Raw genomic sequence first — 20,192 nt, 5'->3', positions numbered from 1 at the left:
AAATGAAAATATTCAATAGCAGGGATGTCAATACAATCAATCCACAGTATTTTACCACTTTTTCGGCAAAATATGATTCTAGTATATACGTCACTGATAAATTGGAACGGTGATTGAATCAATAATGACGTCCGGAATATGGGATCTTCAAGTACAAGCAGATTATATCTACTCGGATACAAGTAATTTCAGAACGTGCTGAGCAAATGCAACAACCTACGAGATCAACGTTCTTGTCAACTCTCGCAACTAAATCAGCAATACCAAGCAGAGCGCAATCATAATGAGCGACACCTACACCCAGGATGATCCGCGAATCAAGCCGGTCCCATTAGATAAATATCCTTGGACCCTACTACCAACCTCTAAATCAAGCGAGGAAACAGTCAAGGTCTCCATTATACCTACTTCAACATTAACAGCGCCAGTCAAGGTATTTTCAGCATTCGCAGAAGGAGATGAAAAGGAGATATCACCTTGTTGGAGTTTCTTGATTGAAAAGGGAGACGATGCGATATTATGGGATATGGGATTGAGGGAGGCGAGTCTTCTTCGCCTGTTACTATTTAGACTTACCATATACTGATTTGAGGTGTAATGTATTTGTAGGACCCTCAAAATGCCCCGAAGTGAGTCTTCATTGTGATCTTCGTTGATATCAATTTAATATGAGGTTCTCACGTAGGAAAATCGTAGATGGACCATTGAAAGAATTCACACCACATCCTGGTCCTGGTCCTATACCACGGCTGAAAGAACACGGGTACGACGTCAACAAGATAAAGTTGGTGGTATTTAGTCATCAGCATTTTGATCGTGAGTGGACGCTATTTTTATATGTGTTATCATTGTACTGATCAATTCACTTCGCTTTCACAGACTAGTACGTCTATCATGCCTCCGTCGGATGATGAATTGCGTGACTAACCTTTCGCAGTGGTGATTTAGATACACTACCCTCACCAGCTCCTTCCATTCTTTTAGGTCCCAAGTCATTAGAATCGATGCAGCCTGGTTTTCCGGAAGATGTCAACTCTGCTTGGCCTTCGGCTTGGTTGAAGAAGTACAATTTTGTCGAGCTGCCTGGAGAAGAAGCTGAAGGATCATGGTCGGGTGAGGTGTCTGATTTATCGCCAAAGAAGGCGGGTGTACATAGACGATGGGAAAAGGTCGGTTGTTTTGATAGAGGAGTGGATTGGTTTGGTGATGGAAGTCTGTGGTTTCTCGATGCGCCTGGTGTGAGTAACTTCACAATTAAACATGTTCAAGCATATAGCTGAAAAGATATGTCAGCACTGTCCGGGTCATATAATGGCACTCTGTCGTGTCACTTCTGGACCTGATACCTGTGAGCAGAGTTGATGTTTTCTGGTGATCGATCTATTGACTGATCAGGACTTTCAATGGCAGATATTCTTTTAGGCGGCGACGCTTCTCACCATCAAGCACTTTATCTTCCCGTACCAACTGAATCTCAAGATCTGAGATCACCTTTACCAGTCATTGATGGTAAGCCTCAACTCGCAATCATACCAGAATTAGCTACATATACTATTGGGCAAATGACCAGAATGAGTAAAGAGGAGAATGTCATGGTCATTTTAGCGCATGAAGGTCAAGTTGATGGTGTGATAGATCAGTATCCTGGAGATTTGAGTAATTGGCAAGAAAAAGGCTGGAAGACGAAGAAAGAGGAAGGAATACTGAAAGAAGCGATTATGAGAAAGGAGTCCATCGTTTGAGAGAGTGGTCAGTGCTTCATGGGATGAAATATGATTATCATGACACATTTATCGAAGATCTATCTGGATACTGATTACAGTATACATGAAACTCTGACGATATAGGTCTCGCTATAAGAAGAAACAACAAGGCCTTCTGACCTAAGTCGTGAAGAATACTGATTTAGACTGACATTGCGCCAGCTTGACAATACATCGATAAGAACTTCAGTCAGGGGATCTAATCAGCATCTATTTGTGGAAGCAGTAATGGTAATTCAGCATGAATACTTCAATGTCGAACACACAAAGTTAGACTCACTAGTGAATGATTTTTTGGGGTCAAAGGCGGCGGCAAGTGATGTCCAGTCCTCAATGACAGTCATAACGCCTTTATTGCGGTTACCACAATCAATACCGCACGATTTTGAGGCGACAAGGGTATTTCGGAGAAGATCATATTGCCATTCAATGGGTAATTTGGACATGGCTGCCCAAAAATCTATTCTGACTTTCTGTCGAATCTCGTTTTTAACTATTGGGTTGGCGAAATCTTCTGAAGTCATCAGGCCTAATGCTCTTCGAGCCATAAGCAGATCATTCCGCTCAGCTGACCATATCAGAAGATCCCATTGATAAAATCGACTTGCTGCGGTGACTAGAGTGTCTGTAACGATTGTCATGATGTTTTCCACAATGTCATACTTGTCACAGAGTTCAAAAAGCTTGAGGCAATGAGAGTAACCGTAGGTAGGCTGAGATGGATTGGGTATACTGATCAGATTAAGAAATCTTTCTACAGTCTTGGAAGGGAATCCAACATCGATTGTCTCGGCCCCAAAATCAGCTTCACTTTTGCTTTCAATAAGTGCTTCTTCGTTAACTTCAAGCATGTCTTTAAATACGGTACTATTGGAATCTATATTAGCTATTGCATCGATACATATACTCAAGTAATAAAACATATTTACCTAGTGTCAGCAAGACGACGAGAATCCACCTTGAAGATGATTTCATCTGTTGAACGAAGCTGAACATCACCGTAACAATAAAACTTATGCACTTGATTGTCGTAGCCTCGGGTGTTCTGCACTTGATCTTCCTGAAGCAATTCTGTAGGCGATGTCGCGGATGTGTCGGAATATGAGGAATTGCGTGAGGGGCGCCGGGCTCTTTTGGTTGCCCTCCTGATGGTAAAGGGCATGTCGAGTGGTGATCTTCTGCTTGATGACATTGAGGATCGATTGAGCTGTATGAACAGAATAATGAGAAGTAAGAGGTGACGGTCGGATAAAATGGGACGCAACAGGTAATATTGGAGAGGTGAAGATACATGTTAGTTCAAATTCAGTATACGTATAATATCAGTATACTCGAGTATGGTCCGAGCGTTGATGGAGATGACATCATCTGCTGAGTGTTGTCACAAAGGTGAGACATTCATGCTTCATACGCTGATGGTTGATACGTTATGGAGTTGTTGATGCATACACGAAAGTTCACACTATAGGTAACTCTACAGGAAGGGGCTTTAAAGAGTATAGTCGATATAGAATAATATGTTTGGAAAGAAGCATGGACGAAATTAACGGTCACAGAGTTTCGGGATTCATGGCTGAGTTGGTGAGTTACGATGCGTATGAAAGTACCTTGCGCAATACCTATTCACCACAAATCGATATGACCTCTCAGTAGATGCTAATTAATAAATACATACGGAATCGTACTTACTGTAGAATCGTTTTTGGGGGTTGAATTGACTGGCGGTCTCGTTCCAGTCTTCCAAAGCAGATAATTGAGAATCATTTGCATAATAGCTGGTGTGACGTGCAAATATTGATGAGTCACTACTGTAAGCTTTGCATGTTGACGTGGGGAAGCCTGAACGAAGAAGATCGTATTGCCCGTCAATTGGAAGTCTTGACATCAATTCCCAAAAATGAGTCTGTCTATCAGGTAATTTAGGTGTAACAAATCGCGAAGATGTCATCAATCCTAAAGCTTTACGAGCCATTGGTAAATCCTCTCTTTCAGATGACCAGATAAGTAAAGCCCATGGGTAAGATCTAGCGTTTTTCAACATTATAGATTCTATTAAGTCTTTGAGTCTCTTGATTATGTCGAATTTTATACAAAATTCGTACAGCATGAGTGAATTAGGGTATACTAAGTCTGGCGCAGTAGGGTTCGGGACGTTGACCATGTCGAGGAACAACTCCAAAACATGCGAGGAGAGACCGACATCGATGGAAGAGTCGATAGATAATGTTTTTCGTTTATTTCCAACTTGAGCTGTTCCTTGACCAATTTCAAACATATCTTTAAAGACGGTACTATGGGAGAACCGTTAGATAGACCAATGCTACAGGCAATGTTAAGCAGGCGACGGAAGCTTCCCTGACCTCAGCGAGACGCTCTGATTGTACTCTGAAGATGGTTTCTTCAGTTGATCGCAACTCCAGATCACCAAATCGATGAAAATGGTGAACATTTCCTTCTTTCTTGATTTTTGCTATCTTTATTGAAGTGGACATTACGATCTGTTGAGGTGTTCAAAGGTAATTGTTGAATTAGTTAATTGGGCAAGCTGGATATAAGGATATTAAACTTCAGGTGTCTCAATAAAAAGGGAAATGAACAGTAAAAGAGGAAGAAAGAACAAGGTGAACCATCGCCTCGATCAAGGAAGATCTTGTATCGGGGAATAGATGCTGTGAATGATTTCTTTGAAACGTTTTGCCGAAGGTCCGAGCGTTTGACGATTTTGACCTTCTTACAGCGGCAGAACGAGTCATAGTCGTAACGGAAAAAGGGATTGATGAAATACATGGACGAAGTTTGTACAGAGGTTTCTGCTAACAGAAACAGGGAAGGATCAGTCAAGTGTAGTTCTCTTCTTTGAATATGATTGAAAGGGATGAAGGTTCGATCAGGTTACTGGCTACTGGGTTTGAAACGGATTCAGAGAAGCTGATTCGGAAAGGGTTTTTTTTCCTTGCTAAACATGAAGCAGGGTCAAGCGAAACGCTTGCGATGCGAATGTCAGTATTTGAAAGCAATGTATGTATCTCAGAAGAAGAGGCACGCGACTTACCCACTTCTATCAAGACTGTCTATAATCAAATTCGTCAGCTACCTTCTTCCAGTCAGCTGTAGTGGTGATAACGAAAGGCCCAGTTCGTTGGTCAGGTAAAATCAAGACCGATTGTACAAGTTTACGCAAATCATCATGCCAGTAGGGATTAGCAGCGTTGATAGCTTCCCAGAGGGAGACACTCTTGAATTCTCGATTTTCTCTGTCAAAGATGATAGGGAAAAGGAACGCTTCTTGCTTCATATGTCGTAAACTTGACTTGAAAAAAGCTTCATCTTCATCGTGTGTAGCGTGAAGAAGCAAAGCCCACTGACAATTCTTCTTGACTGATTTTGGAATCATCGCATTTTTTACTAGTTGCCTGTAATTCGTGGGTGACTCGCACGTTCTGCAAATGTCAGCCAATTCGAAAATCGAGATCAAATCCGCCTTCGGTTCTTGAGGTTGATTTACGCTGATCATATCGAGGAAAAGGCTGATGCTTGCTGCTGACCATTCTTTCATGTCCTCCTCGTAGGTTTTATCGTGGTCACGATAGCAAAATACGAGGTTTCCCCTTAAATATTGTTCAGCCATTCAGTATAGGCCAGTGATTCATTCAGGGAATCTGCTTACGATGCATCATATAATCGTCTAGAGTCTGCCATCAGTACTATATCATCCTTCGAGGTCAATTTCACATTGCCATACTGATGGAATGAGTGAATTTTCATCTTGCCGGTGGGGATGCCTCCTGAAGCCGATTGTTGTCTGTGCTCGGTGGTACCCATGGTACCGTATACTCCTGAGTTCCTTGTATATGCTCGATATTTAGATGGATATAATGAATGTCTGATTTAGAAGTATGAAAGAGAGGAAGGAAGAAGAAAAGGAGGAAGGGAAGAAAGAGAAGCACGAAAAAAGACTATCGTGGTAACATGCATTAGCGTTTTACTGTTATAATCGATTGTGAAGGAGGAGGTCCGCGCCACCTTTCATCCAAAATAACGTATGGAGCACTCGCACAGTACCTATGATTAATCAGCGTCACTTGGTGATTGTGGTCTCATCTGAAAAAGGAAACGGAATGATAACGCCACCATTTCCTCCTATCGCAAACTGGCGTCATGGGTATCAATGTGCATATACATGTAGTGCAGTATATCAACCGCTTTAGAATTTTCATGTTAAAGTTATGAAAGGGATCTATGCTCGATCTCCTCGAGGTTCTATGGAAGCGATATTAGCATATATCTAAAGTGCGTGATCTTGAAAGCGATAAACGCATGATAGTGAAGATGGGTGTGAAGCAATGAAAGAACGAGGGATGGATGACTTACGTGACCAAGCAACGTTCAAAATCAAAGAATCATAACCACGACCGTTCATGACTTTAATAGCTTCTTCTGCGGATTTCTTTTCTTCGAAACTAACAAATGCTAAACCTTTACTTATTCTGGTATCCCTATCTCTAACCACTGAAACTCTTGCAATTCTACCGAATTTAGCGAATAAATCTCTAACATCATCTTCTTCTGCATCAACTGATAATGATGTAATTCTAAGTGTAGGTAAATCATCTCTGTTTCTAAACATTGATTCTCCTGCACCACCACCTGCACGTTGACCACTATAGTAGTAAAATCAATTTATATCAGTACATCAAGGGTTCAAGTTTAATCAAATGCCGTATCTTGCGTTTTGCATTTTGTGATCATATTTGCAATCAAGATGGTTTTTGAATAGGTAAAATCACTCACGGAGGTACGTATTTTCCACCTGCACCACCTGCACCTTTAGGAGCTAAACCACCTGCACCACCGAGATCTGCTTCTTCGTCCATATCATCACCGTTCATATTATCAATAACAGCCAATTGTTCTTTATAAGGACATTTAGCAGTGAAATGACCACCTTGACAAAGTCTACAAACAACCGCTTTGCCACCTGTTGGTTTAGCAGCTACTGGATCAGCTTGTTCTGGTTCAGCCTGTTAAAATCAAAAATATTCAGCTAAGCAACTTGTTCACCTTTCACATCTCATGTTGTGTTGGATGTTTAACTCACCTTGCTGACTGGGGCAATTCTGAAATGTAAGTTTTCTCCAATAATAGTTGTCTTTCTATCTGGTCCAGATGGTTTGCCTTTATCTAAACCGAATCTAAGACGAATGATTTCACATCAATTTCATAATCCCTCTTTACATCAACTTCTCACACGGTTTTCTACTTACTTGGCCCAACCTTTTCTCTCGGCAACTGAATGTGATACAACTTGTGTTTGTACTCTTCGCTTTATTCGTCTAGTAACCTTTACCTTTCTATCCATTTCATCTAATTTCCAAGTAATTATGGTTGTGATACCGGTAGCTGGATCGGTAGTCTCGGTTGTTTGAGGAAGTTCGTCGGCTGAGACAGAGCAAGAAATGATTAGCTTGGGGTGGACATGTGAATATGTGATTTGGTACGAAGCTGACTCACCTTCGATATCATCTTCGGCCCAATTGGTATTTCTGTCAAAGAAGTTGATCGTCAGCTCAACGGCATCCACATATCCCATTCTTTGGCTAGTCCAGTCTTCATAGCACTTCTTTATTTAGCTGGAATGTCACGTACGGCTTTACTGATGCCATTTTGAGTGTTGTTTTCGTGTTGGTAAGGTAAGATAGTACAGATAAGATATGGATATTATCGATATTATGTATTTTACTTATCGTCTTTCTTCATCACTTTCAACTTTCAGACGACAAAAGACGAATGAATTCTTGAAAATCAAGGTTAGTAGGGTGGCAAAACGTGGTATAATACATAGAGAGTTCAAAGGCCGCGGAGATATCTTGTTTGTGGCAAGCATAACGTGTATGCTTTTGACTATTATTTCGGCGATGTCCACTCTCTGATGGGATCTGATCGCGAGTTGTATAACTTGTTTTACGATTGAGCGCGTTATGTCATTTCAATCGCTAATGTTCTTGATTTCGATATTGTTGCATCCTGTTTAGTTATAGGTTTATCCTTTATAACTTTGTCTAGGTGACCTACACTATACACAGGCCATAAGACACAACACAATATGCCTGCATCAACACCAAAAAGTTCAGGTAAGAAGGCAGACTCGGAGGAATATTCACCAAAAAAGAGTCAGGAGAAGAAGAAGGTAGTCAAAAAGGAGACGAAACCTGCTGGAGGGGATATAAGAGGTTTCGTAAGTGCACCCGCCCTGTCCGTCCGTCAATCAATATATGTCGCCGTTACTAATTCTTACTAACATGGCATTCCATATAGTTTGGCCAAGGAGTAAGTTACTCCACGGAAATCGGGATCCTCAATGAATGTCAAGCTGATTATTGCATGAATAGGGTGCACCAAAGTCAGCAGCTTCAACATCTACGGCTGGCAATGGTTCCGGAAGGAAACCAATCACGATTGGTAAGTCAGCTATGATGTGATGAGGATTTGGCCTAGATAGCTGATGACTTACCTACAACATTTAGACGATTCTGACGAGGAGGAAGAAGAGATAATAGAGAGAAAGCCAACACCCAAAGCTGCTGCATCCAAGAATGCCTCGACATCTTCTTCTGTACGTCCAGGCTCTCGGGATCGGTAATGTGGAATCCATTAATCAAAATGACTGACAATCTTGAGCACAGAAAAAACCGATAGTGGTTGATTTATCAGATTCGGATCCTCCAACTCCATCCAAACTTGCCTCATCCAAGACCGCCGCTCCTCCCAAAGCCAAACCTCCTACGCCTAAAGCTAAACCGGCAGCAAACCCTTCAAGTAAGAGAAAGGTTCAGATAGACTCAGAAGAGGAGGAAGAAGAGATTGAAGACATTAAACCTGCTAAGAAAAGGCAATCTATCGGTACTGGAATGAGCAGATCAAGTGGGAAGAAACCGTCCTACGTGGATGATAGCGACAGCGAAGAAGAAAAGCCTAAATCAAAGTCTGCATCAAAAGCTAAACCTCAAGCAAAGAAGGAAAAATCTGCATCTGTCAGTATTGCTCGAAATCCCTAGCATTGATTGCTCGAAAATCGCTGACATTCATCATGAATAGCCAATGAGTGTGGACGATAGTGAAGATTCGGACGAAGACGATTTCATAGATGACGATGATGAAGTCAAACCGAAGAAGGGTAAAGCTCAACCGAAAGCTAAAGTTGTTCCTCCGAAGAAAGCTGCACCAGCTAAGAAACCGCCTCCTGCTGCTAAGCCTGCTAAAAAGGAGATTGTGGAAGAGAAGGAGGTTAAAACCGAAGAAAAGAAGCCTGCTAACAATAAGTGAGTAACTCATACAGCGCCAATGTCATGTTTGCGACAAAATCTGACTACCTCATCTAGCTGGAGAGCAGCCGCTGCAGCTCGAGCTGCTGGGCCGAAAAATCCTGGCTCAAAGGAAGTACCTGAAGGTGCACCAGACTGTTTAGCAGGATTGACATTTGTTTTTACTGGAGAATTGGAGAGTTTGGGTAGAGAAGAAGCAACAGAACTTGTGAAGAGATTATCAGGGTGAGTGATAGTGCATGACTGATAGCATATGGACTATTTGAAGCTGATCATCCGCTTCATCTGGCTTTATTACCCAAATAGTAAAGTAACGACCTCACCATCAGGTAAAACATCATTCGTAGTTGTTGGTGAAGGAGCAGGAGCATCAAAATTGAAAACTATAGCAGACAAGAAAATACCAACTTTAACTGAAGATGAATTTTTTGAATTCATTAGAAGCAGAGAAGGTGGAAAATTAGATGAAAAAACATTGAAAGCTAGACAAGCTGAAGAGAAGAAAATTCAACAACAAGCTATGGAAATGGAAAAAAGAGAAAAAGAATTGGAAAAAGAAAGAAAGAGGAAAGAAAAAGCTTTGGAAGGTACAGGAATTGCTGCCAAGTAAGCATTCAGACCAGCTTTGACAATCGTATTGCTCAGTGAACAACAATGAAGCTAATAATGCTGTTCGCAATGACTTAGAAAAGCTGCTCCTCTCTCATCACAATTATGGACTACCAAATATGCTCCTCAAAATTTGAAGGAGATATGTGGTAATAAAGCACCGGTAGAAAGATTGGGCACATGGCTACAAGACTGGTAAGCTCTCATGTATGATCCCATCTTCCAAATCCGCCAGTGTTAACTTGATGTGCATTCAGGCAAAAGAACTATAAATCAGGCTTTAAAAAACCAGGTAAAGATGGTAGTGGTATCTATCGTGCCGTACTTATATCTGGTCCTCCTGGTATTGGTAAAACCACTTCAGCACATCTTATGGCTAAAGAAGCTGGATATAATCCTATAGAGTTGAATGCGAGTGACGCTAGAAGTAAAAAGCTTGTTGAGGTGAGCTATGTCAAATCGAGGTTTGTCTTTGGCTTTAAGCTGACTATTGATTTTTCTGCAGAACTATACAAATATAGATAATACATCTTTAGATGGGTTCTTTCAGGGTAACGGGGTTCAGGTGAGCTATCTCAAAATCGCAATCCCTGCTTTCATCGCTAATCGTTCCATTCTGTTCAGAGTACATCAGTTGCTGGTGTGCATGTAGATTCTCGTACATGTCTCATCATGGACGAAGTAGATGGAATGTCCGCTGGTGATCGAGGTGGTGTAGGAGCATTAAATGTGTTGATCAAGAAAACCAGGGTAAGCTTATTCTTTGCCAACCAGAGATGTTCTGAAAGCTGACCAATTTTTCCAGATACCTATGATCTTGATCTGTAACGATAGATCATTACAGAAGATGAAACCTTTGCAATCGACAACGTTCAATATGACTTTCAGACGGTGAGCTGCTTGATTGGATGGGATGTAATGGCCCTGAGACTCAATTGAATGTTTTATGATAGCCCGACACCGCCTGAAATAAGATCCAGAATCATGTCTATCTTGTTCAAGTGAGTTGCTAATTGCCGGTATTGATTCATAAAAAGAGGAGAACTGATGATACTGCTTGTGCGTCTTAGGGAGAAGCTAAAGATTCCCGCCAATGTTGTTGATGAGCTTGTCAAAGGTGTCAACTCCGATATCAGACAGGTATTAAATATGCTTTCCACCTTCAAACTGAGTAAAGATCAAATGGACTTTGATGAGGGCAAAGAGCTGTAAGTTCATTCACAGACAATCGATCGAAAGAAACTGAAAAATCGCGATTTATAGGCTCAAAGTCAATGAGAAGAATACTATCATGACACCTTTCACTATCACCGACAAACTCACTGGACCATATGCATTCTCGAAGACTAGTAGAGAAACACTAAACGACAGAATCGAACTATATTTCCATGATTTCAGTTTTGTACCTCTTTTCATACAGGTGAGTGATATAGCTAACGAACGATCTGCATTGCAGCCTAGCTGACCGACACGGATTTTCAGGAACATTATCTGAAAACGCAACCTGCTTTAACCAATAACCTGAACGGTGCGGAACAAAACCTCAAACACCTGGAATTAGTCAGTAAAGCAGCAGACTCGATATCGGATGGTGACCTAGTGGACCGAATGATTCATGGGTAAGCGCCTTTGTCTGCATCGGCTGATGCGAACGATCTTGCTCTACAATCAGCTGATCACAATTTTCATATTTTAGATCAGAGCAGCATTGGTCACTTTTACCCTTCCATGCAGTACAATCTACCGTCAAACCAGCTTCACTTATATACGGGGCAGGTAGAAATACAGGAGGTGGTGGATGGGGTGGACCTGTTTTCCCACAGTGTGTATTGTTTATGCAAAATATCTCTTTCAGACCGGAAACAATGTTACTGACTTTTCAACTCTCTTCAGATGGCTCGGTCAGAATTCCAAACAAGGTAAACTTCAACGACAACTCACTGATATTCAAATACGTATGCGACTTAAGGTATCTGGTGGTAGAAGTGAAATTAGAGAACAGTATATGCCTCTCTTAGCTAGTAAAGTCGTTTTACCACTCGTACAACGTGGATCTGTAAGTGATTACCCTCGAATCACGGTATATAAGCTATAACGCTGATTGGGTTGTCGCGATACTAGGATGCTCTTGATGAGACTATTGAATATATGGATGAGTACTATCTTGGTAAAGATGATTGGGATGCATTAGTGGAATTAGGTGTAGACACTATGGCAGAAGCTTTGATCACCAAAAAGATACCAACGGCAACGAAAAGTGCTTTCACCAGGCAGTAAGTTAATCTGTTATACGGTCACTGTAGGAATTCTCGTTAGGAAGAAACTAGAAGATCCGCGCTGATATAATGACTTTCGTAGGTATAACAAGACAGATCACCCAATTGCATTCCATAAAGGCGATATGTTTGCAGCTTCCAAGAAGAAAATTGCAGATATGGGACCTGCACCTGATAATGAGGATGTATTTGAGGTAAGTACTCATTTCAGCTTAGCCAGTCTCGTTACCGGTTGACTCACTGACAGATTACATCTGTTTGAACGTTTAGGAAGATGAAGCTGTACCCGATGAAGTCTCCGATAAAGGAGAAGCTGATGACGATGACGAAGCCAATGATGTTACTAAAGATAAATTGATAAAAGCTGTTAAGCCCAAAGGAACTACTGCTGCCAAGGGTAAAACCAAAGCTAAGAAGTGACGAATCTAGACTCGATGGTATATAAGTAGACGTATCTTGTACCTTGTTCACACATGTTATACAGCAGTTCAATGCATGAAAGATACGTTTGTAATCAGTCAAATCAAGTTGTAGTGAGGATTTGTGCATTATTACTGTACTCATACCATACCATACCATACCAAGCATAACGATAACGGCAAAGAGCGGGGCTAATATGCAGTTGAAACAGCTAATCTCAGGGATAGATCATATTCCGAAACGCGTTAAACAACGTTGAAAGGTGATCTACATAACCTTACATTTCACTCGCTATTCATGCTATATAACATTTTATGTGACAATAATTCCAGAACTCCAGGAAACGATCAATAATTATGACGCTTAATAGTTCGGTATATGCACATCAAACAAGAGCGCAGCCATTGGAACAAACTCTGGTCTTTACGACATAATCACCCTACAAAATTAGATATATAGCAATCAACAAAGCTCAAGCAAGAGCACATCTCACAGTAACTTATTTCGATATTGACCAACAATTTTGTTTGCCTTCTCATCAAGCCTCATTGTACAGTAGTGAATGATCACATGATGATATATATCTGAATTATCTATCTTATCTTGGATTTAAACTTTTTTCTTATCTAGCTGAATTTTGTTGAACGTAAATTAACCATTATCTGTATAAAATATTGTAGCCATAATAATGGAAACGATATCTCAGATAACACCATCTGCGACAGATTTCATCATCCCCACAACGTCTACCTCTACATCAATATCATCTCCAACCGCATCATTGGCATCCCTAGCATCCCTATCATCTAGTAACACGCATAGCTCAACCTCAGGTTCAAATTCGAACGCACCTACATCCACTTTGGATCCACTATCAACTTCCACCTCATCTGATTCAGTCGACGGACATAATCCATTAGATTCATCATCCTTACAAAATTTAGCCAAATCTCTACCTACATATCTAGCTATTGGAGGAGGTATACTAGGCTTTTTATTACTGGTAGCGTTAGGAAGTTGGTACTACCGTAGAAGAAAAAGAAGAAATAGATTTGGTAAAGATATTGATGATGATGATGATGCGGATTTCGAAGTTTGGAGAATAATGAGTAGACAGCGTGAAGAAGCTAGAGAAAGAAGAAAGAGTAGGGAAAGTAAGATGAGTAAATTGAGAGATATGGATTTAGATGTAGAAAAGGGTCAAGAAGGAATTGAAAGTAGGAATGTGAACAAGAATACTAGGCCTGAAGTTGAGGATAGACAGAGTTTCATGGGGATTGGTGAAGGTGAGCTCTACTTCTGCTAACTGTATGCCCTTGATAGGCAATGGTTCACAGCTAATGGCTGATATTTCTCTTAGCTATCAAGCAGTCAAATGATAACAATACTTCAACAGAGGTTGATGATAGATCCATATATATACCAAATCCCGACAGAAACGCAAATCCTAAAAAATCAGTGGATTTAGATTTAGATTCTAGTATGGAAAGTCCCCTTGAGTTGAGTCCGATAAGTAGTCCTATGTCAAGTAGGAGAGGATCTCAAGAACATCTGGTTCATAAAGGAAAAGAAATGTAGCTTAACGCATATCAGAAGTGGAATTTGATCTCAAGTTATAGATTCTGTATCAATCAGAATTAATGTAAAAATGATGTTTAGAGATATAGATATTATAGTAAGGGAAGAATAGCAGAACATATGCAGTGTAAAATGGATGATCAAGAAGCAAGCAAGCTAGAGCAAGCAAGCTAGATCAAGAACGATTGTAAAATCATATCAAGAAACGACAACTCATAACAATATATAGTACACTCATATACATAATACACTTCATTTATACGGGACTTTCCATATCTTCTACCGATTCTCTTTTTTATCACGTCTATAATAATGACAAACAATCGTATCAAGCTTCTCAAATAGTCAACCAGCCAAAATCATCTGGTTTGTCAACTTGTCTTCTATCCTCAATAAACTCACTCCAAGCTTTGTTCAAACTAAATCCCTTAACACCGAATTTACTCCATCCAGCTTCAGTTTCACTTACACAACCTATCAATTCTTGTTCACCGAACGTCAATTCCTTGCTCGCGTCGTGAAGTCTACTATGATCTTTATCCCAGCCGAAAAAATATCCTTGAGATTGATCAATTTCTTCCAATTCGATTTGTGGTAAAGGTGTAACTTCAGCTGAACCTCTAAAGAAATCAGCCAAAGCACTATCTCTACTTAATTGATACGAAAATCCATCGGTCCTGTTTCCAGATTCTTCTAATGACGCATCAAACATATGTCCACCTTCATTATGACCAAATGGAGAAGATTGACTGGGAAAAGGTACTTGACCATATTTAGATTTAAAACTATTTGATGGTGATGAAGCAGGTGAATTTGATGGTGATTTGTCAGAAGGTATTCCAGGAGTATGATTGAGAAATCTCCAAAATCTATGTTTAGCCAAAAATGGTATAGTAGTTCTTCTGATCACGCCAACGGAAACTTCAGCTTTTTCATATAAAGGTGTTTGGATATTATCTGAATGTTGTGAAGGCGTAGGTAATATTGTTGTCATTGGTTTCCACTGTATGAGTATATAAATTTGATAGTTCGTATTGAAGACGTATTCTTTCGTTAATATGTATCAGCTATATCTTGGGAGTATTTCAAGGTGGCCAATTTTTAAGTATGTACAATGAATATGGGGGTAAGAATGATTTAAAGAATAAGCGATGGCTTCTTGTAGCTCACTTATGTAGCTGTATTTACAAGTTGCATTGCAAGAGCTCATTACTTTCACCTCCGACTAGACTTCCTTTCAATCCTGAATGGCACAACTACCAGATATCAAAGGATGAAACGATATCCTGTACTTCCGGAAAATTCTTGTGAGGTATCCAATCTATTGTACTTCCATCAACTATCCATTTGTAGGCGAGATCATCGGAATGATAATTCGCAAATATTCACGTCTTCACAAAACGAGCGAGACTGAAGTGAACAACATGCGAACTCCGTTTATCAGAAACTGGTTTATCGGATAATTAATCCCAGCATAGGTCTCGATAATCACCATTCATCATATCATGAATAAAGTCCCGTTACATTCTTGAAATCTCTATCGACTTACGTATCTAAAAAAATTATGATTTGGTAGCTTCATCCAAGTTGGTCCAATACCAAGGACAACCTTGCCATCAACCAAGAGACCGTTACATCTCTTGTATATCTGTTTCTAACATTTTCCCTTCTTTTAATGGCTTGGGAAATAGCTTGGCATAAGCTTATCTCCGTTATCGATATCAAAATGTTCCCAGGCTTCGTATCATTCATCTTCCCTTCAACAGCCTTAACACGCCAATATTCCTACACATGACAGGCCTTGTAGCCTTGTATGAACTCATGAATAACTCCGCCCCCTTTACAGACTTGAGGCCTTTAAAGGCGTTTACAGATTCCAAGAAACACAGTTGTACCATAAAACGCGTTTCTCTTTCTCTTCATTACGCAATGGAACGCGTCTATGATTCCCTAAACTTTAATGTGGGAATGTCATATTCTAATATTTTCCGATACAAAAACGACATGACACGTCTAGAACGTACCTGGGATTGTCCGAGACCTCTTCCTGCTCTTCCTTCTCTTATGGCTTCACAACATTGCTGCCTTGGTCTTCACGTCCTTCTGCATGGTTCAATAGCTCTCACAGATAACCATCGATAGGTACATTACTCGACGTCATGGTGAATAACTGTGTGAAAGTCTGTAGGACAAGTATAACCTGTTTGCAAATATATCCCTTCGGTATTTTTACGCTGCGATGGAGAACAAGTAGGCACAAGGATTCGTGAAGCTCTAAATACCACTTGCTGCAAGACCCTGTCAAGACTACGTCAGTATTCCAAGTACAGTACTCTTCGGTGCTTACTAGTACTAGCACGACCAAAACTACGCTAACTGCTTACAACCGCAACTCCCCCATATTTTAACGTTATTTTTTAGACGCGATTTCAGTCGTTGGAGTCACCATCATGTTCTTCATCAACATTATATCGCAGCTGACTTCATCGCATTTTCCATATTGCATTTCGTATAACCCTATCTGCTGGAAACTCATTCGATAATCTCAACAACACCGTTTGTGCTAGTACTGAAAGAGCATATACACACATACAGCACACAAATGATCTTCTGAATAATTTTTGTTCCTATCGCTATCCATCGGCAAATTCACGGCAACGAAAGACAAATTAACTTTTCAACTTCTTTACAACCATCGTTAAATTTCATCACTTTCATCAGCCTTTCAACAACATTTTTCAACTTTGATCGGAAAAGCCCAAAAAGCCCAAAAAGCCATTGAACAAGATAACGAGAACAACGTAAACTCTTTCGTTATCTACCTCTTCTTTTTTTCCCCGCATTAAACCTTAACGCGTCTTTCTTTCTCTTTCTCTTTTGCTCTTTTCTCAATTCTTTGGTACCGGTCCGATCCAACTACTTGGCTTTCCACAGCAAATTTACAGTACTTATTTCTCTGTTTCTTGGAACTTGAAAGGACATTATTTCACTTTTACTGTTCATCCTTTACGATAGAAACCACCCACACGACAACTGTAAAGCTTTTTTCTCTTTTTTTCCTTACCAAGCTGTTTTCAATTTTCGCTTTTACACGTTCTGAATCTTCTTTTTGATAAAAGCGAATCTATCTTCTTTCAGCTATCTTCATTTTGTATATATAATAATATACGTACTCTTAATAACTTGATTCACATCTTTATCAATTATTCGGTTCCGCTATCAAAGTTCAAATAAACTCATATAATCTATATAATCAGTTGATCTTTTATCGCTTCCGTAGAACGGATAACCAAAAAAATCAATATCTATAATCAGCAAATATCTATAATCGCACCTCAATAAGCAAAGAAGAAGACAGCACTACTATATCTCATAACCAACATCACGACAGACTTGCACAAACTATCAAATCTATATCGATCTAGAAAGACTAAGTGACCATTTTAGACCATAACCAACTCACAATATATATGAGTTCCTACCCTGGACCGTTTTGAAACTTCCCTTCAAAACTGAATACGACCATAACGCCGAACATTCAATTATCCTATTGTCATTATCATTTGTACTATCTGTAACCCTTGGGAATCGGTCATCATTCGAATTTTATAATTACATCCTATCGATCTTACTTAGGAACGACTGGACAAACAACAGCCTCTCTTGTACTATACAATCAAATTCGTTTCTTCGCGTAGATTATCAGATCAAATCAAGTATAATATAAGAACAGATCTGTTGGAGAAATTCAAGAGGTTATAGAATCCACCTTCAATCGAAAGGATAAGGACGTTGATCGCCCTCTTCAAACTTCGTATAACTCAACAACACTCAACTCCATTCAACGAAACGCACGAAATTAACGAATCGAATATTCAAAATGCCTTTACAAACTAGACGACCAAACTTACCAACTCTTACTTTGCCTGGATCAAAATTTTCGTGAGTAACATCCATAGGTGTCATTGACAACATAAATGAGCTCATACTGATAGTCCGCGACGTTCAATTAGATCCTTGATAGTCGAAGACGTTCAAACACCTCATACACCAAATCCTTTCACTCCGTTGCCTTTTGAACAGGGTCCAATGGTTATGACACCTGACACACCTTCATTTGATATGAAACCTTTAGAGATCATACTAGGCGAAAACTCATTCTCAAGCCAGATGGCAAACGATGAGAAGGAATTAGATTGGACTGAGGAGGAAGAAGGGTTATTACAGAGTGTGAGTACAGCCTACTTGCTGGAATACGATTATATGTTGTGTTATTTGATTGTTAATGCCAATCAAATGTGCTCAGTACCTCGCTCATCCACCGAGGGCTTTGAGAACAGCTTATCCACCTGGCACATTACCCCCGCCAAGTGCCTTAGACGAAATCACCACCCATCTCATCACCTCTGAAGCTCGCAAATCACCATCAACCAATAACGATAATGATGAATTTATATTTACTACTAAATCCAAGAAGAATGGCGGCGATTCTCCATCATCCGATGAAGGTACACCGAAATGTGTACTACCACGTACGGCATGGAGACATTCATGGAATTCTACTAGATTGAGATTATTCAACTTAGCAAGAAAAGAAAGTATTCAAAGTATTGGTGGACACCAAAGGAAAGAATCAGATTCTATCATACCTAGAGAAGAAGAGAAAGTCGATGCGGTGATGAAACCTTCTAGACCGAGATTAGCAGTTTTAGGCGGTGGACAAAAAATGAACAGACAACAGCATTCAATGGATAGTTTATATGGTGATGAAAAACCACAAACCTTCCAAGAAGCTTTAAGATTATCAAGTAATTTACAAGTTAATGCACAAGGGGAAAATGAGATATTACATTCTGGATCAGGACTTTCTTCCCCATTAGCATTCTCATTCAATTTACCCACAACGATCAAAAAAGCTTTCCCGTTCTCTGCACCTTCGACCTATTTACCTAGACCATCCTTGTTACAAAGAGGAAGATCGTTCACTTCAGAAGATTTCGCTAGAGAACATGCCAAAGGTGAAGAAGATGATGTGGATGCTTTCAATCTAGATGATATCTGTGATGGATCGAGACCTGAATGCGACTCACCAATTAGAGTGATTAGACCAGAGATCCAAAGATCTGTCTCAAGTCCCGTATCATCGACTTTTGATTCTTCACCTCCTTCATCAATATCAAGTCAATGTGAAGATCATGATCAAATTCCAGAAGGTGGTCTATTGTTAGATGTCGAAATGGCAGAAGAAGATCAACCTATAACACCTGTAAATCAAACCTTTTCAGGACTGAATTTGGGCATACCCAATGCTCCTGGTGGTCCACTAGGCTCACAATGTACCACACCAACTGTATCTTCGACACCTCTAAATCCACCACCAATCGTCCAACCTCCTTCTACAGTATCCAAACCCACTTCCTCAAGAGATTCTATCACGAGAGAAGCACCAGCAATCACATTAACAGTTAATTCTCCCGAAAAACCTTGTTTCCCTTTCAGATCGATTTCCTCGCCATATACCTCATCAGCATCACCTTCAGAAGCATTTTCCAATTTATCATTAAACAACTCATCGAACGGTAATTATGGTTCATTACCTTTAAAATTACCTTTTACTACTTCACCAATGAACACCAGGTCGATTTCAATAGGTTTAGGTAATCCTAGTGTAGGAGGAAGAAATAAAAGAAGTTTAAGACCAGCACAATTGAATAGATCGTTATCTGATTCAGGTACAAGTCGATCATCATTGAATTCTACTTATTGTGGTGGACTGGGAGGATTATCAATGACTAGTTTGAGTTCAGAAAGAGATAGAGAAAATAAGAGACAAAAAGCAATAGCAAATTTGAAATTTGGGGGTAATGGTCTAAGTGTAATTGTACCTAAAAGGAATGGTCTGTTAGAAGAATTGAGATCTCCTTTTGAAATTAAGAAAGCCTTTTAAACAAGATATAGGATGACCTCTGTGAGATTGGTTTTGGGGGATTTATCATATACATTGATTGTTATTATCATATAAACATTTATACACATTTCATTTATTGTTGGAATCGCATATATACACACACATACATATAACTGAGGGAATATTGTACATCGAAAATACAATCGGATATCTGGATACCGTCATTATAGCATACACTTTTTGGATAGTAGGCTTGTTGTTCTGTAATTACTATACTTGGGATGTATCTGGTATACCTTGACTTGGCTGATACGTT

General features: G+C 39.9%; 9 protein-coding genes across 9 annotated transcripts; 4 read left to right on the top strand and 5 right to left on the bottom strand.

Annotated features, from left to right (window-relative positions):
• Positions 1–283: 283 nt before the first annotated feature.
• L201_000795 (uncharacterized protein) lies at positions 284–1,742 on the top strand (the record flags this gene model as incomplete). The annotated part of the gene is made up of 6 exons (XM_066216591.1): positions 284–541; positions 610–629; positions 686–816; positions 985–1,238; positions 1,294–1,348; positions 1,411–1,742. 6 exons carry the CDS (start codon positions 284–286, stop codon positions 1,740–1,742), a joined length of 1,050 nt encoding a protein of 349 aa, XP_066072688.1.
• Positions 1,743–1,962: 220 nt separating this feature from the next.
• Positions 1,963–2,404, bottom strand: L201_000794 (uncharacterized protein; the record flags this gene model as incomplete). Its single annotated transcript, XM_066216590.1, has 2 exons — positions 1,963–1,973; positions 2,044–2,404. The coding sequence occupies 2 exons, from the start codon at positions 2,402–2,404 to the stop codon at positions 1,963–1,965; spliced, it is 372 nt and encodes a 123-aa protein (XP_066072687.1).
• Positions 2,405–3,220: 816 nt separating this feature from the next.
• Positions 3,221–4,038, bottom strand: L201_000793 (uncharacterized protein; the record flags this gene model as incomplete). The annotated part of the gene is made up of 2 exons (XM_066216589.1): positions 3,221–3,237; positions 3,453–4,038. The coding sequence occupies 2 exons, from the start codon at positions 4,036–4,038 to the stop codon at positions 3,221–3,223; spliced, it is 603 nt and encodes a 200-aa protein (XP_066072686.1).
• A 786-nt stretch (positions 4,039–4,824) lies between these two features.
• On the bottom strand, positions 4,825–5,528 carry L201_000792 (uncharacterized protein; the record flags this gene model as incomplete). Its single annotated transcript, XM_066216588.1, has 2 exons — positions 4,825–5,371; positions 5,431–5,528. 2 exons carry the CDS (start codon positions 5,526–5,528, stop codon positions 4,825–4,827), a joined length of 645 nt encoding a protein of 214 aa, XP_066072685.1.
• A 472-nt stretch (positions 5,529–6,000) lies between these two features.
• On the bottom strand, positions 6,001–7,426 carry L201_000791 (uncharacterized protein; the record flags this gene model as incomplete). Its single annotated transcript, XM_066216587.1, has 7 exons — positions 6,001–6,023; positions 6,135–6,424; positions 6,555–6,784; positions 6,862–6,955; positions 7,028–7,202; positions 7,275–7,306; positions 7,410–7,426. The coding sequence occupies 7 exons, from the start codon at positions 7,424–7,426 to the stop codon at positions 6,001–6,003; spliced, it is 861 nt and encodes a 286-aa protein (XP_066072684.1).
• A 440-nt stretch (positions 7,427–7,866) lies between these two features.
• On the top strand, positions 7,867–12,390 carry L201_000790 (uncharacterized protein; the record flags this gene model as incomplete). Its single annotated transcript, XM_066216586.1, has 21 exons — positions 7,867–7,998; positions 8,153–8,222; positions 8,288–8,376; positions 8,447–8,794; positions 8,859–9,082; positions 9,143–9,310; positions 9,392–9,691; positions 9,773–9,889; positions 9,952–10,138; positions 10,200–10,259; positions 10,319–10,444; positions 10,500–10,585; positions 10,648–10,695; positions 10,765–10,902; positions 10,958–11,114; positions 11,177–11,313; positions 11,391–11,516; positions 11,588–11,750; positions 11,816–11,967; positions 12,053–12,164; positions 12,241–12,390. The coding sequence occupies 21 exons, from the start codon at positions 7,867–7,869 to the stop codon at positions 12,388–12,390; spliced, it is 3,090 nt and encodes a 1,029-aa protein (XP_066072683.1).
• Positions 12,391–13,078: 688 nt separating this feature from the next.
• On the top strand, positions 13,079–13,968 carry L201_000789 (uncharacterized protein; the record flags this gene model as incomplete). Its single annotated transcript, XM_066216585.1, has 2 exons — positions 13,079–13,676; positions 13,751–13,968. The coding sequence occupies 2 exons, from the start codon at positions 13,079–13,081 to the stop codon at positions 13,966–13,968; spliced, it is 816 nt and encodes a 271-aa protein (XP_066072682.1).
• A 337-nt stretch (positions 13,969–14,305) lies between these two features.
• L201_000788 (uncharacterized protein) lies at positions 14,306–14,962 on the bottom strand (the record flags this gene model as incomplete). The annotated part of the gene is made up of 1 exon (XM_066216584.1): positions 14,306–14,962. The coding sequence occupies one exon, from the start codon at positions 14,960–14,962 to the stop codon at positions 14,306–14,308; it is 657 nt and encodes a 218-aa protein (XP_066072681.1).
• A 2,886-nt stretch (positions 14,963–17,848) lies between these two features.
• On the top strand, positions 17,849–19,915 carry L201_000787 (uncharacterized protein; the record flags this gene model as incomplete). The annotated part of the gene is made up of 3 exons (XM_066216583.1): positions 17,849–17,910; positions 17,982–18,198; positions 18,275–19,915. The coding sequence occupies 3 exons, from the start codon at positions 17,849–17,851 to the stop codon at positions 19,913–19,915; spliced, it is 1,920 nt and encodes a 639-aa protein (XP_066072680.1).
• Positions 19,916–20,192: the final 277 nt, after the last annotated feature.

The sequence above is a fragment of the Kwoniella dendrophila genome, chromosome 1 (assembly GCF_036810415.1).
Source record: "Kwoniella dendrophila CBS 6074 chromosome 1, complete sequence".
NCBI classification, from domain to species: Eukaryota; Fungi; Basidiomycota; class Tremellomycetes; order Tremellales; family Cryptococcaceae; genus Kwoniella; species Kwoniella dendrophila.
This window is presented reverse-complemented; position numbering and strand designations above follow the sequence as displayed.